The sequence below is a fragment of the Leguminivora glycinivorella genome, chromosome 26 (genome assembly GCF_023078275.1).
Source record: "Leguminivora glycinivorella isolate SPB_JAAS2020 chromosome 26, LegGlyc_1.1, whole genome shotgun sequence".
In the NCBI taxonomy this organism is placed as follows: Eukaryota; Metazoa; Arthropoda; class Insecta; order Lepidoptera; family Tortricidae; genus Leguminivora; species Leguminivora glycinivorella.
In genome coordinates, this window is record NC_062996.1 from 4,742,526 (window position 1) to 4,758,528 (window position 16,003).

The 16,003-nt window shown below is 41.0% G+C and overlaps 2 protein-coding genes across 2 annotated transcripts in view; one reads left to right on the top strand and one right to left on the bottom strand.

The window, feature by feature from the left end:
• Window positions 1-236: 236 nt before the first annotated feature.
• Window positions 237-13,498, bottom strand: LOC125240111 (bromodomain and WD repeat-containing protein 3-like). The gene is made up of 17 exons (XM_048147956.1): window positions 13,360-13,498; window positions 13,217-13,275; window positions 13,111-13,140; window positions 12,922-12,981; window positions 11,330-11,549; window positions 10,777-10,964; window positions 9,695-9,910; window positions 8,173-8,393; window positions 7,375-7,565; window positions 6,748-6,845; window positions 6,358-6,387; window positions 6,177-6,245; window positions 4,737-4,889; window positions 3,844-4,074; window positions 2,721-2,885; window positions 1,700-1,887; window positions 237-321 (listed from the first exon to the last, which is right to left on the bottom strand). Exons 1-17 carry the CDS (start codon window positions 13,394-13,396, stop codon window positions 237-239), a joined length of 2,241 nt encoding a protein of 746 aa, XP_048003913.1. The 5' UTR covers window positions 13,397-13,498.
• Window positions 13,499-13,829: 331 nt separating this feature from the next.
• The window catches only part of LOC125240112 (E3 ubiquitin-protein ligase COP1-like), a 48,059-nt gene continuing 45,885 nt past the window's right edge, over window positions 13,830-16,003 (top strand). The window contains exon 1 of the mRNA XM_048147958.1: window positions 13,830-14,077. The gene's annotated coding sequence lies outside the window, so the exon portion shown is untranslated. The remainder of the gene's footprint in view (window positions 14,078-16,003) is intronic.

Consider the following 16,003-nt stretch of genomic DNA (forward strand, 5'->3'; position numbering starts at 1 on the left):
ATGAGTCGTAACTTTTGATTGGCAAGTAAGTAGGAGTAATGCAAATATTCTCGCATCAAAGCTGATGTAAATTCATGTACAAGCGTCATATTATGAATAAATAAGAATATGATTATGATGAGCTACAATGGATTATATTCAAGAATATTATGTTAAAATACCTTATCAAATATTGTGTAAAATGAATGATCTATAAAATGTCGGAGACATAAAGGTGCTCCAATATCAAATTAAGTTTAATTGAGGCAGTGTTGGAGACATGAAGGGGCTCCAGGCTGTAAGTAGTTATAGGCAGTGTTGGAGACATGAAGGGGCTCCAGGCTGTAATTAGATATTAATAGGCAGTGTTGGAGACATGAAGGGGCTCCAGGCTGTGAGTAGATGATATTAAGCAGTGTTGGAGACATGAAGGGGCTCCAGGCTGTGATTAGATGTTAATAAGCAGTGTTGGAGACATGAAGGGGCTCCAGGCTGTGAGTTATGTTGATAGGCTGTGTTGGAGACATGAAGGGGCTCCACACTGAAAGTCAATATGTGTGTTGGAGACATGAAGAGGGCTCCAGATTGTGATTAGACTGATTAGATAACATGAGATGTATTAGAGACGTAAAGGGATCTTTATACTGTAATGGTTTCGTAAGAAGAATTTTGTAAATCATTGGTTAAAATGATTGCACAAATATCGTTTAATAATGTTACTAGTATTATAAACATAGTTAAAATATAGTTATTATGTGTGAAAATGAGGTATCATGAGCCAACTTATCTTATATTTCTTGTAAAATAAATACATATATTATATACTTATAACAAGAAATAAGTAAAACAAATGATTGTAATATAGTATTAAAGCGTAAGTGTAAACAATTAATCATAGTACTGGCATTTTATCGAGACGATAAAAAAAAAGTCAGGAAAGGCCGACTGTTAGCATTCATAATTTATTATTTAGATTTTAGTCATATTTAAAGATCCAAATATGTAATTTAAATTGCGGTATATTTTGATAAACAATGTCTGTGGTTTATCAAAATATACTAAATTAATAAGTAACGGAAGTTAGGATTTGACATCTCGTGCTGGCTCCCGACTGGTTCCGCCATCTTGGTTCGTGACTCGTGGGGAGGGCAAGATGGCGCCAACGGACTGACAGTTGTGAGGTAGAACGAGATAGAACAGGAATAAGTGCAAATCATGTAAATGAGATCATTACGTTTTGATGTAACTTCTTGTGCATTATCGGAGTGTTCGTGAATAAACGCCCTGCAGAATCATCGGATCGTTTTATTGAATTGTCTGGTTTACAAAAGTGCGTCCCCCCCCTCTAACTTTTGAACCATATGTTTAAAAAATATGAAAAAATATCACAAAAGTAGAACTTTATAAAGACTTTCTAGGAAAATTGTTTTGAACTTGATAGGTTTAGTAGTTTTTGAGAAAAATACGAAAACTACGGAACCGTACACTGAGCGTGGCTCGACACGCTCTTGGCCGGTTTTTTTTTTAATACTACGTCGGTGACGGTACAAACAAGCATACGGTTCGCCTGAAGGAAAGCGGTCACCGTAGCCTATGGACGCCTGCAACTCAAAGAGTGTCACATGCGCGTTGCCACCCCATTAGAAAGCGTTAGATGGCGTTTGCTGGTCGTGGGTCGTCCGTATACCGGACGAAACTTACTTAAATGTATGGTACTCACCCCTGCTGGTGCTGTAGTGTGGTGACAGCGTGTGGCGGGGGCGCCACAAGCGGGCGCGACGAGGGCGGCACCGGGACATCGCGCTGCCAGGAGCCGGCCGTGTGGCGCACGCCCTCGTTCCGCCACACGCCGCCGCCGCCGAAGCCCAGGCCGTTCACCAGGCCGGGGGTACGCTCAGCTGCTAGAGCCTGCTCACAATTATTCATTACACTGTAGTTACTAGAGTTTCACTAGAATTAGGCCTGATTTAGACGGCGTGCGAACTCGCATGCGATTTTAGTTACATTGCTGGCTGTTGAGGGTACATGCAATTTTGCACAGCCATCAAATACCGCAATGTAATAAAACTCGTATGAGAGTTCTCGTACCGTCTAAATGGGCCCTTAGAGGCAGCGATTTTCAGAACCCCTACAAAGGTTAAGTAAACATCTTTTTTGAATATTGAATAACTAGCTTTAATAGTGTGCGAACCTGCCTTAAAAATCTATATTATTTATGGTCATGGTTCGTTAATATTTCTTGTGTGTGGGCAGGGGCGGCTCACTCCGCGATTCTATCGCCGCGATACGAGTACATGCCGGGGACCGCGAGTTCGCGGCCCATTCAGTGGTGACGACCTTCGCGCCACGCAATAAAATTAAATGTCGGCTGCTCGCGTGCGGTCCGTTTGTTGTAGGTATGAATTTACAATGGCGGCACTGTGTGAATATCAAAGGGAGTGAGCCTTCTGTACTTGTACTATTATGTATTCTGTGGTATGGGCAGCTTTTGCACATTGCAAAATGCCAAATATATAATATATCCATATCCACATTTCCACAACCTCACCGATCAAACAACAAAGTCGTGTACTTGGTATATCTATACTTAAAAGCTTGACTGTAACTCAACCAAAAAGCTTGCGACCACTGATAGATACTAACTATAGCTACGCTATTTTGTGTTGCCACACTTAAGAGTTACCAAAGGAGCTCATTTTTATGAAACGGATTAACTAGGTCAGAAACCAATTTGAACTCACCTCAATCATGACATCGATACGACTCCTGGCGTCAGCTAGAGGTATAAGCTGATCCAACGCCAGGTTCTCCCGTCCTGGCACAAGACGCTGGTACTCCGGCGGATGCGGGGCCCCTTCCACGTCTACCAGGAAGGGAGGCGGCATCAGATGTGGGGGGATTTCAGTCTGTAAACAAACATTTATATTACATACAATCATCACACAACTGTCAATTTTAAAGTAGTATTTTAGCAGGATGTGATTTCGAATACCCCGAAGCCAAATTTGAAGGTGTATTTTAGTCAAACTAAACTAACTAGTCAGTATAGAAGAACAGCTCTGGAAGCACTTTATACATCAGCCTAGGTCCTGAAGCACAGTATAATAAAGAGTACTATCGTACAGTATGGCCACTCCCGCTCCCCGATGAAAGCGACTCTCGATTACCTCACAGTTACCGCCTGTCAAAAACTCGACCAGTCAACCTGTCATATTTCACTCATACAAGCATTGGTACGCGTTCACCTACACGAGCTTAGACTATGTATGCAAGGAACGCGCCTCTTTCATATATTTGATCGCCAGTGTCCGAGGTGTGCCTGAAGCTACTGACAGCATCTGCAAACCTCCATGAGCTTCTAAGCCTAGTTTTGACAGCATCATAGTCAAGTTACCTGCTCATGAAAGGCAGTTCCAGTAGCATCTCTCAAAGGCCTGTAGTCTGTATAGAATAACAGTTCTGGAGGCAGTTTGGACATCAGCTTAGGTCCTGAAGCTAGTGACAGTGTATGCAGACCTCCATGAGCTTCTAAACCTAGTTTTGACAGCATGATAGTCAAGTTACCTGCTCATCAAGGGCAGTTCCAGTAGCATCTCTTAACAGAGGCCTATAGTCTGTATGGAAGAATAGTTCTGGAGGCAGTTTGGACATCAGCTTGAGTCCTGAAGTCACCTATAAATCTAGCTCTGAGTTCTAGTCAAGTTACCTGCTCATCAAGGGCTGTTCCAGTGGCATCTCTCAGCCTATAGTCTGTATGGAAGAACAGTTCTGGAGGCAGTTTGGACATCAGCTTGAGTCTTGAAGCTACTGACAGACCTCCATGAGCTTCTAAACCTAGTTTTGACAGCATGATAGTCAAGTTACCTGCTCATCAAGGGCTGTTCCAGTAGCATCTCTCAACAGAGGCCTATAGTCTGTATGGAAGAACAGTTCTGGAGGCAGTTTGGACATGAGCTTAGGTCCTGAAGCCACTGACAGCAGTAGAAGATGGCCGTGGGCGTCAGCAGCGGCCAGGGCGCAGCCGCCACCCCATTTAGCGTCGAATATCGCGCCTTCGCCCTGCCCTTCGATTTTGTTCAGGAATGTAGCCAGGATCTGTGAATGAGATTTATAATTTCAGAGCCAAAATTATGCTGTATCGAATACCATCGACTACTGACGAGCATGTTGCGGAAACTTTGATAAAAAAAAAACATGAAAAGGTTATGGAGATGTCATGAAAGTTTTACTACAAAAATGGGAAGTATAATTTTTGAAACTTTGAATAACCAGAATAAAACTGAGGAAACTCCGAATGTTGAAAATTTCGCAAATTTGGAAATTTCCGTGGGCACATCAGTACCAACAGTATTTACTTTTCTTTCCTAGTGTTTTCTCCGGGTTTCTTGAGCCTGGGGTCCGCTTTGGGAACTAAACTGAGATAAACAACGGGGAGTGTTCTGAAGAACTTTTTGACTTGGTGCCACCGTCGCGCTTTTATCACCGCACCTCCCGCCAAAGAAACAAAGTTCGTCCTCACTTTCTGGATACGTGGCAAACCAAGAACAAACGGGCCTCTCGCTAGTTTTTGCCCAGAACATGCAAGTAGTGGAATGAGCTACCTTCTGAGGTTCCCCTTGCGCTATGACATGGGGTTCTTCAAGAAGCATGTATTTAGGGTTCTTAAAGGTCGGCAACGCATAAGTGACTCCCCTGATGTCTGCTCGTTTGCTGCCTATTTCATAAAAAAAATCTAATGAGAAAAATTTGACACCCACCTCACCAGTACTGGCGTCCCATACGAACAGCTGACCGTCGTGACCGGCCGACAGTAACACGCCGGGCAGAAAAGGATGGGCCTCCAGTACGTAGGCCTCGTCTTTGTGGCCTTTTAGGACTCGCACCATGCTGCATGTACGGGAACACCATACCTGTAAAACAAAGTATCTTACAGTGGCAGATGTTTATAGCTGGGGGCCGATTTTTGAATCTCGGCCATTCGATTTTGTAAAATTCGTTCAATAATATTTCCACTACTAGTGATTTAAATTCTACTAACAGAATCGAAAACGAGTGATCATTACAACTAGTTCTAAAATTACTAGTCGTCATTTTTGAAAAATAGCATTACGTCGTTTTCCACACACTTTCAAACGGAGAATTCGTGCGTTAGAAATTAAAAAATCGATCCCCAGGGGGCCGATTTTTGAGTCTCACTGTCACTAAAATACCGGTTGAAAACGCTGAATTGCCTATTATTTTCATTGACAATTTTCTGAATTCGATCGCCGTGAGACTCAAAAATCGGCCCCCTGGTCAAACAAATTTGTCACTAGAAAAGTGCGCGAAATTATAATTTTCTATGGGATGTCAAACATTCGCGTCTGCATTTCCAGATCCGGAGCTTCATGATGGAAGATCGTATTATTATAGCTGTTTTTGAATTTCTTAAAGTCTTGTAATGAACTTTGACCACGATTGTCGATTAGGTTTTTAATATCATTGCTATTAAAGCATGTTTTTTTTAGTTTTTTAAACTATAATTTACTATCTTTTGCACGCAGCTTCGCTCACTTTAGAGAGACAAAAAGTAGCCTATGTCACTCTCCATCCGTTCAACTATCTTCAGTTAAAAAATCACGACAATTAGTAGCTCCGTTTTGCCGTGAAGGACGGACAAACTACACACTTTCCCATTTATAATATTAGTTTGGATTAATAACCACTTTGGTATTTAAAACATACAAGAATTACAGTACCGGTCAAAAGTTTGAGTTCACCCTTTGATTTCGGTACAAATGAGTACTTTTGTACAATAATTATCTTCGGTTTGGTAGTCGAAATATGTTTTCAACTTATATTTATTGTTTTGTGGAGATTTGTTTTACTAGTTAGACACAATTCACGTACCTTTCTTTCACTAAAATCTAATAATAAACATGACGGCAAAATGCTAGTTATATTTATGGCCTTGCCTTTGCCACTAATTGAGACACATCTTTACACGAAACACAGTTTTAGCCAGATAATATAGGCCAAATAATTATTTAGCCCATAAGATTTGAGGGAAACAGATGTTAAAAAAATATAAATTGTTTACGAAACAAATTTTAACGTCTGAACTACAAAAAACTATCTCTCTAAAGCAGTCAATTGTACTGAAAACAAGGAGTGAACTTAAATTTTTGACCGGTACTGTATATAGCTTAGTATCTCACCCGAATTGAGCAATCAGAGACAGCTGTGATGACGTAAGCGTCACTTAGGTCCCAGCATACCATTGTGACCTGAAAACATATTACGAATAGTAAATTCATTATATTTTGAATACTAAGGTCATACCACAATCATTAATCATTATTGTATTAAATTGTGATTATTGCATTAAAAAAATCTTACCTTTAATTTCTTGCCATCGTCCTTGTTATCCTGTAAAAGGTAAATTGCAATTAAATATCTTTACAAAACATCGCTGGGCGATGCCCAAAGCGGGCATGATACCACTATGGGTCCAAAGTAACATGGCGACCACGACTGTTTGGGTCATATAAGCCAAATAAGTAAAATGTAATTATTTCCTGTACCAAAAACATTAGAAAAAATTAAAAGTGGAAATGTAGATGGTATTTGGACCCATGACCACGATTTAGTCCACGAATACGCTGTCTTACCAAGCTAGCACAATGCAGCACAGTGTATCTCCAAGAAGAAGCATGGAGCGCCCAGACACAGGCCGTGCCATCTTCGAAGCGAAGCCCACTACTGTCTACTATACACTGTGTCACTCACCAAACTAGCACAGTGCAGCACAGTGTGTCTCCAAGAAGAAGCATGGAGCGCCCAGACACAGGCCGCGCCATCTTCGAAGCGAAGCCCACTACTGTCTACTATACACAGTGTCACTCAACAAACTAGCACAGTGCAGCACAGTGTGTCTCCAAGAAGAAGCGTGTAGCGCCCAGACACAGGCCGCGCCATCTTCGAAGCGAAGCCCACTACTGTCTACTATACCTACATAATTATATGATTGTTGCATTGTATAACATCTACCGCGGAATGGAATAGGTATCGAGACAAACCTTATTGGTTTAACGATACTATGTAAATGAATTAGAGATTTATGTTTGTAATTACCTAAAATAAATAAATAAATAATAATACACTGTGTCACTCACCAAACTAGCACAGTGCAGCACTGTGTGTCTCCAAGAAGAAGCGTGTAGCGCCCAGACACAGGCCGCGCCATCTTCGAAGCGAAGCCCACTACTGTCTACTATACACTGTGTCACTCACCAAACTAGCACAGTGCAGCACTGTGTGTCTCCAAGAAGAAGCGTGTAGCGCCCAGACACAGGCCGCGCCATCTTCGAAGCGAAGCCCACTACTGTCTACTATACACTGTGTCACTCACCAAACTAGCACAGTGCAGCACAGTGTGTCGCCAAGAAGAAGCATGGAGCGCCCAGACACAGGCCGCGCCATCTTTGGAGCCCGAGACGAAGCGAAGCCCGCGGTGCGCCCAGGCGATACTGTCGACCGCCTCGGAGTGGACGGCAGTCTCTAGGACGCGGCGCGGGCCTCCGCCTTCGCCATCTACCATGTATACTCTGTGGAAAAATGGATTAACATTGGAATATGAAAAAATAAATTCTAAGTATGACACTGGTTCCAGCAAAACCGAATTAACTATGAGATTTCGATGTCTGGGTTCAATCTTATCTTAGCTTAGCGCGAGTAGGGTCATTGAACCCACAAATCAGGTCGAGTCTTAACTGAAGCCTCTAGTCTTCGACTAGAATAGCATCGATAATTTAGTCAAGTCATGTGGCAAGCGACAGGTCTCATTCTCTCCATGTACTGAACGGCTTGAGATAGGAACTATTTTTCTAGGAGACACATTTAGAAGACTACAGAGTAGAACCTAACCATTCTTATAGCCAGATCCTCATCTGAAAGACCATGGTATGGAACAGGTGTTACTAGTCAGATACTGACCTGACATGATGATCCTGCGACCCTGCAGCCAAGAAGGCTCCACCGGCAGACATATTATGAGACAGGAGTCTGGTTTCATTCTCTTTACATGTATTGAAGAACTGTCCTTCGGAGACACATCTAGAAGACTATGGAGTAGAATCTAAGGATTCTTGGAGATGGATCTCGATCTGAAAGACCATGGTATGGAAACTATATGTGTTACTAGTCAGAACTGACCTGACATGATGATCCTGAGACCCTGCAGCCAAGAACGCACCGCCAGCAGACCAGGCGGCACATATCATGTGGCAGGCGCCTGGCCGCATCCTCTCCATGTATTGGACAGGTTGGGACAGGAACTGGCCATCTCGGGAACATGTCCAGAAAGCCACGGAGCCATCGGTGGAGGTAGAAGCTAGCCAGCGAACGTCGCCGCGGGCCCAGGGCGACCAGTGGACCTGGAAGTAAGAAAATCTTGTAATACTCTTCTCTCTAGGCACACCTCGGACACTGGCGATCAAATATATGAAAGAGGCGCGTTCCTAGCACACATTCTAAGCTCGTGTAGGTGAACGCGTACCATGCTTGTATGAGTGAGATATGACAGGTCGACTGTTCGCGTTTTTGACAGGCGGTAACTGTGAGGTAACCGAGAGGTGGACGGCACTTTCAGAGAGGAGCTGGTGGCCATACTGTACGATAGTACTCTTTATTATACTGTGTTCTTGGGTCGATTCTTCATGTTTGATGACCATGGTCAGTATCAGTACGTATTGCATCTGGAGCAGATGATCTTTCTTCACCGATCTCTGTTCAGCGAATCTTTGACGACAAAAATAAACAGAACGACGACTCCCTTAACTTCTCATCGGTGTAAAACCGCTTTATCTTCATCTTCAGTGTTCTCTACCCCAATCCTATTTTGAACTAAAATTACTACATCAACGTTGTGTGTATTGTCTGATAAATATAACCTTGATCTCTTTTAAGCAACTCATTTATGGCTTTCCCTTTACATCCCATAGTGGATACCCCCCTCCCAACTGTGGGGGGACTGAAATCTTCTCTAGTTTGAGGCGTAGGGTTAGAGCCGGCGTAGCTTTATTTGACGTTCATATACATAGTACAAGCTTTGCTTAGTTTGGGCTAAGTTGATTTGTGTAAGGTGTCCCCAATATTTATATTTATTTTTATATGCGCACTGTAATATGCCTACTTAAATAGTTATTTGTTATACAAAATATACAAGGGGGCAAAGTTGTATTTTAACGCCGAGTGTGGAATTGAAAAACGAGCAAGTGAAAGGATTCTATAGTTGAAACACGAACGAAGCGAGTGGTTCGAGAATAGAATCCTGAACTTGCGAGTTTTTTAACACACGAGAAGTAAAATACATTTGCACCCGAGTGTAACACAAAACTACCTCACTATAGCGAGAAAACTACAATGCAAAAAAATGCGTTTATCACTGCTTCCAGTAGTTCCACAGGTGGTAAATCATCTTAATTACTAGATTCACCCACTTTTATCAATTTTAAAGCAGTTAATTTTACTTTATTCAAGGTCAATTTACTTTAACCACTAGTGGATAAAATGCGTTTTTACCCGCTGGTATTGAAGGACAAAACGCGTGTTTCCGAGCTAGTGTGGGGAAAAATAAATAATTCATTTTCATTTCATTTATCATCATCGCATGTAAATGGACGAGAATGATTTTGTCCGTCTTAATCTAACTGTTAGATACACATTTACTACTTACAGAGGTAATAGTCCCGGCATGGGCATGTAAAACCGCCAGCGGAGCGCCTGTAGCAAGACACCAGACTCTCACAAGCCTGTCCACACTGCCACACGCCAGTAGGGCTCCGTCGCGGGACAAGCAGACGTCCGTGATCTCAGCGCCCGCGCCGCGGAGTGTAGCGATGAGGCGACCGTCGTACGCGCTCCATACTTTTACTAGAAGATCGTCGGCTCCCTGGATTTTTTTTTTTTTATATTCATTAAACAAATGAAAATTAATTCAACACTAAATGGTACTTCAAACCCTTTTTTTTCCTAAAGTGGGAATTATATACTTCTTTTACTTAGAGACAACACAATGTCACAATTTCGTTTTACTTTCAACCCCTTATTTGCCAAGAGTGGCACTAAAACGAGTAGTTTCATGTGTTCTGCCTACCCCTTCATGGGATACAGGCGTGATTGTATATATGTATGTATGTATGTTTACATAGAGATATGAGTTCTTTCAATTCCTCAAGAGATAAAAAATATCTGAAGCTTTCGTCACTCATACTGGGTTACGTTTTCTCGCATAATTTTAAACTAGGCCTCTTCATATAATGTTGCTAGCTGAGCAACTTTCATTGGGGCAACACTAAATTGTGATATTTTTTTTTTTCTTAACTATGACTTAATTGATAGCCCGTCGAACTAAATGTATAATCTTATTCAAATGATGAACTTTGGACCCCCACTTCACCCCCTTAGGGTGTGAATTTTGAAAAATTCTTTCTTAGTGCTCCTCTACACCTTATAAGGAATCTAAGTGCCAAATTTGGAATTGCTAGGAGCAGCGGTTTCGGCTGTGCGTTGATATGTCAGTCAGTCAGTTTCTTCTTTTATATATTTAGATTTGTGTAAAATTAATCTGCAATTTTTATCAAGAACTTACCGTAACAACATGTCGTCTGGAGCAGTCAAAAACCAGACAATACACCGCTGACAGATGCCCCAGAGTCCTCCATCTCAGCTGTAGGCCTCCGAGCAGTCTTGGCGGCAGGAACTGGAGTTGTCTCTCTGCCTTCGATGATGCCTGCGAGATCACGGGAGAGTACTCACAGTAACAACGTATCGTCCGGAGCAATCGAAAGCCAGACAGTACACTGCTGACAAATGTCCCAGGGTCCTCCGTCTCAGCTGTAGGCCTCCAAGCAGTCTCGGCGGCAGGAGCTGCGCCGCGGGCGCTCGCGGAGCCGTCTTTCGGCCTTCGGTGATGCCTCCGAGCTCACGGGAGAGCAGGCGACGGGCTGAAAATTTAATAATATTACGTGTTAACATTTTTGTTTATAGCAAACTACCCCACATATATGGTATATTGCATCACAAGTGTAAAACATACTAGTTTGTTATCTAAAAATATAAAATTACTTATCAATTATCATAAATCAGTTTTTGCAATAATCGTTACATAGCAGTTAAGAATTACAATGTTTCTTATAGTTTTTTTTTTTTTATACCACGTTTAAGTTTACTTATTGCAACTAATGCCGACCCAAAATGACTACAATGTTTCTCGGGAATATAGTATATTAAGATATAACAGATATATTAAGATATCGCGCGGGCTCCCTTCCAACGTGTCAGAACCTTCAAAACGTAGCATGGTACTCACCAAGTGTGTGATCCTTCTTGAACGCCGAATATTTCGGTCTGTTCCGGACCAGCGCGTCCCCAAGCAGCGAGAGTCGCACGCGCAGCGAAGTGGGAGCGAGCGCGCTCGATGGGGCGGGAGCGAGAGAGAGCGAGCTCGTGGAAGGCGAGGGAGCGAGACGCAATGCGCTCGCGCACACGGCTGCCAGGCGGTGCCATGGTACGTCACTGTACTGCGCTGCCTGTGAAAATTTATTTCAACGTTAATGTTTTTCAGGATGGTCTCATAAATGGTCTCATCGGAACTGTCGGAAGATCAGCGCTGACTTCCGGGTCAGCATTATGCTGAGCCGGGGCCAATTTTGTGGTAAACTTAGAGATACAATGTATGTATGCACTAGTTTATTTTAGTCTTAAGATTATCACAAATAAATATTGTGAATATAAATTTATTTATTTTATAGAGGATTTTTCTTCCCCAAATATCACTTCAGTGAGATCAAAGTGACACTTTTATTACAATACAAAGTCGTTCTTGTTAAAGTTAGAACAGCAAGTCGTCAACAAAAGAAGCAGTAACAATTATCAAAGTGTCACCATAAGATTAGAATGAAATTTAGTAAAATGTTGGTTGGTTCACGTTATATTAGACATATCTTAGCATAAGTATATACGATAGGACCAAATTATCTTGAACTGTATATAACTCTATAAATCCTCTCTATAAATTATTATCGGGTAGTTTTGTGTTGTTTACATATCCAGTGACACTTTGCTGGGACGTCAGTCTTCCGCGACCACGGCCAGTGCAACCTGGCCGAAACGTTGGGAAAAAAAGGTAAAAATAATGTTAATTAATCGCGTTCGACCTGTGTGTGACTTTAAATATGTGTACAAAGCGCGAGAACTTAGTGTTATATCTTGAACTCCTCAACTTAAGGCTGCTTTCAAAAAAAACGTGTGTGACTTTCCGTTTTAAATATGTGTACAAAGCGCGAGAACTTAAAGTGTTATATCTTGAACTCCTCAACTTAATTCATTTCACACTATGCATCCAAGTTCTGCCAACTGAGGTTAGTTTATTTATTATGGCATCTCGACGAAATCGAGACACCGACTTGATTAAATAAAGTACCAGAATGATGCCAGAATGACATGTCCAGCTTCGTAATTTCTATGAAAACGAGTCAAACATGTTTCAAACTTTGCCGCCATTGATGAAGGCAAAGGCGTTCGTGCGTCACCGCCGCGCGCAAGCCAATCGCGAGCCAGAGCGGGGACGATCGGCCACTAGAGCGAGATAACGCTTTCTAGTCAACGCTACCGCAGCAAGATAAACAGAGACGACAATACATGCTATTACGCCAGCATCCGTCCTTGTGATGCATGATATTACGAGATTTTTGCAAATTCCCTAAAATCATGTTTTTTATAACTAAAACCCCCCAAAAACATTTTTCACGACCTTCCAGCACATTTTTACGATCAATTTGATGCATCACACGATTTAAGAAATTTCGTCGATTTCGAGCATTTTACATATTTCAAGAGGTGCATCTTGTTAGAAAACGTAAATAAACATGAAAACTCCTGAAAAAATGAATGAAAACTCACCAATTCATTGTACGACTGGGTGTGCTCTTCGCCCTGCCAGTCGAGGCGGCGGGGTAGGACCTGCGGACGGCAAAGTATGTAAAAACTTTTCAGCAAACTTTCAGCGTCTTTGACAGCCCCAACCACGTGCGTTTGCTTTCAAAACAATAATAAGCTCTAAACCCGGCACTAGGAAAAGCTCAGACTCACCTCTACGCTCTCGAGCTCTTCTAACAATGTCTGGAAACGAAAACGTCTAAATTAGTAACTTATCGGATACAAAATTATATTCTACATCAATTTTCAGTCGAATTACCTTTGCAGTTTCCGTCAGCGGACCCCCCGAAAGAAATTTCGCTATCAGAAAGTAGAGTTCTGAAACCGGGAAAGGTAACATTACAGTTCTCGTATGTCAGTTGATCGTAACTTGCATCTCGGTTTTTGAAACACTGCACTTACCGGGAACGACCCTAGAGTCCTCGTTGGGCTCCTCCATTATCCTAGTATTTTATCCAGGGTATAAAACACCACGCACACATCACAAACACTGGAAAAATCGAACAAACATTTCACCATCCGCTTTACATTGTTGACGAACGATAGTGCAAACCTTTTGTAAGTAAAATGGCGTACGCTCGGTTGATAAAGCAGACAAACAACTTGTATATTCCAAAGCTGCCAAAGTGTTGTTCTAGTACGGCACATAAAACATAGATGGCGCAACAGAGAAATTGATTTTTAAAATATTTGATTTATCCTAATAATAAATTTGACTGGAGTTCTTATTATAATTGAATTATTTAAAAGACTGATTTATTTATTCGAGGCATGAACTATTATAAACCCTAATACATATTTTTCATGACGCATGTCATCATGACCTATTTATTATTATTTTGTCATAGCAACACTAGTGCTCAAAAGTCAATTGAGGATGCAGCGATGGCAGGCGGTGGTATCAAATATTTTCTAAAATACGATGGGTTCTATTAGAAAACTATTATTCCAAAGTGTGAAAAATCCCTTGCGAGCTGGTGTACAACTAGCAAAAGGTCGTAGTGCTGTAGTGACGAAGCGTAAACGCGAGGAAACAGTGTTCTCATGAAAGACAAAGTGGTGTCCAGAAAAACCAAAAGAACTCCTGGATTTTAAGCTTTTCGAGGGACCAGACGACTAGGTAAGACTGTGAATGAGATGTTTGTCTTATTTTGAGGTTATTTATTTATATAAATCTTTGATAAAGGCTATAAATATGATTGTTTTGATCAGTAATAACCACTACTGATCAATAATTGTTTATTGATCAACACCTATTATTAGAAGGCCCTTATTATTCACAGCCCAGTAAGTTTAATGCCCTTAAGGACACTCGACTTATATTTAGCAGTTGAATTTTTGCTAAAGTTGGAAATAGCTACCTTTGAATAGACTTTAAAACTCATATTGTGATACTATAACAACTAGTGATTAGCATTTTGTTGAGCACATTGGACTTCTTCTCTTCAGTCGTTTCCTCAATGCTGATGATCGTGACATCATGTCATTCTGTTGAAGACTAGGTCCCTCCATAGGCATCCGTTCCTCGCCATTTTCATGGCCTCTAATTGCATCTCTCGTCTCAACTAAAAATACCTCTATTTTGTTTACAGTCATATAATTAGTAAATGTTTTATCTACACTTAAATTACATTATTTTCTAATAGTTTAGTTATTGTGGGCTTAAAGGTATCTGGTATATCCATGGATATTACTGTCTCAACTTGAGATTAAATAACACAATCTCAAATTAATATAATTTCACTGAAATGATGGATTTTGGATAACAGTGCATTGAAGCTTATTATTATAAATGGTATGTACTCGATAGTGGCGTAGCGTCAATACAACTCAATTTCCCAACAGGTTCCCTAAAATTCTGCAGTATCTGTAGAAGTCCATATAAAACAGATCCCAAAAACCCCTTCGGCTTTACCAACAAAAATTTTCACATGACACCACTGGTACTCGATAATCTAGTAATAGAAGTACCGGCACGTCTTCTAATCCAGCACTAAAATAGAGATATAATAATTTCAAGTTTAAGTACCATCTATGCATAAATTCATCAATCATCGTGACTTCACTTAAAAAGTGGCTAAAACAGAATATATAATAATACAAGTACAGAAGGCCCACTGCTTTTATGTTCACGAAATGCCGCTTTTTAAATGCCTACAAAAATTCTAACAAAGAAACGAGCCGCGTGCAAACGATATAGGGGGGGGTTGCGTATGGATTAAAACAAATTAACACTCAGATAAAATGTTATACTATTATATTCCAGTTTTGGGTACTTTCTAGCTATACATACAGTATTTATATTTTTTATTTAAGTCCCAACATCATATCATAACTATCATAAGCCTTATTGAACTTTTCCGTGGGACTTAATCCTGTACTGTAAGATTGTCCTATTTTTAACCGCCGCCTCAAATCTCTCAAAAGAAGGTGGTTCTCTATTTGTCTGTTTTTTTTTTGTTTGTTCCTCGATATCTCCGTTGTTACTGAACCGATTTTGAAAAAAAAAAAAATTGAATGTATTTGCATACAGATTGGTCCCATTTTTCTCAGAACCCAGTTCTGATGATGGGATCCTGGAGAAATCGAGGGAACTCCTGAAATCTGAAAGGCACACATATGGTGATTTTTGTGTTTTTTAAGGAACAGTATGCATTTACGTACGGAACAGTGATATTTGGTGCAGTGGAACTGCTGATGATGGTCAGAACGGAACTCCTCAAATCTGAATGGCATGCTTATGGTGACTTTGGTATTTTTATAAGAACAGCATGCACTTACGTCTAGAACAGTGACATGTGGTGCAGTGGAACTGCTGATGATGGTCAGAACTGTACTCCTCAAATCTGAACGGCACACTTATAGTGACTTTGGTATTTTTATAAGAACAGCATGCACTTACGTCCAGACCAGTGACATTTGGTGCAGCGGAAATTCTGATGATGGTCAGAACCGACCAACCGATACTTGTAAACTATGTGAGGTGTACAATAATGAGTATTGTATTGTACTTGTGGCATTAAAAGAATAAATTTCTAATGACATT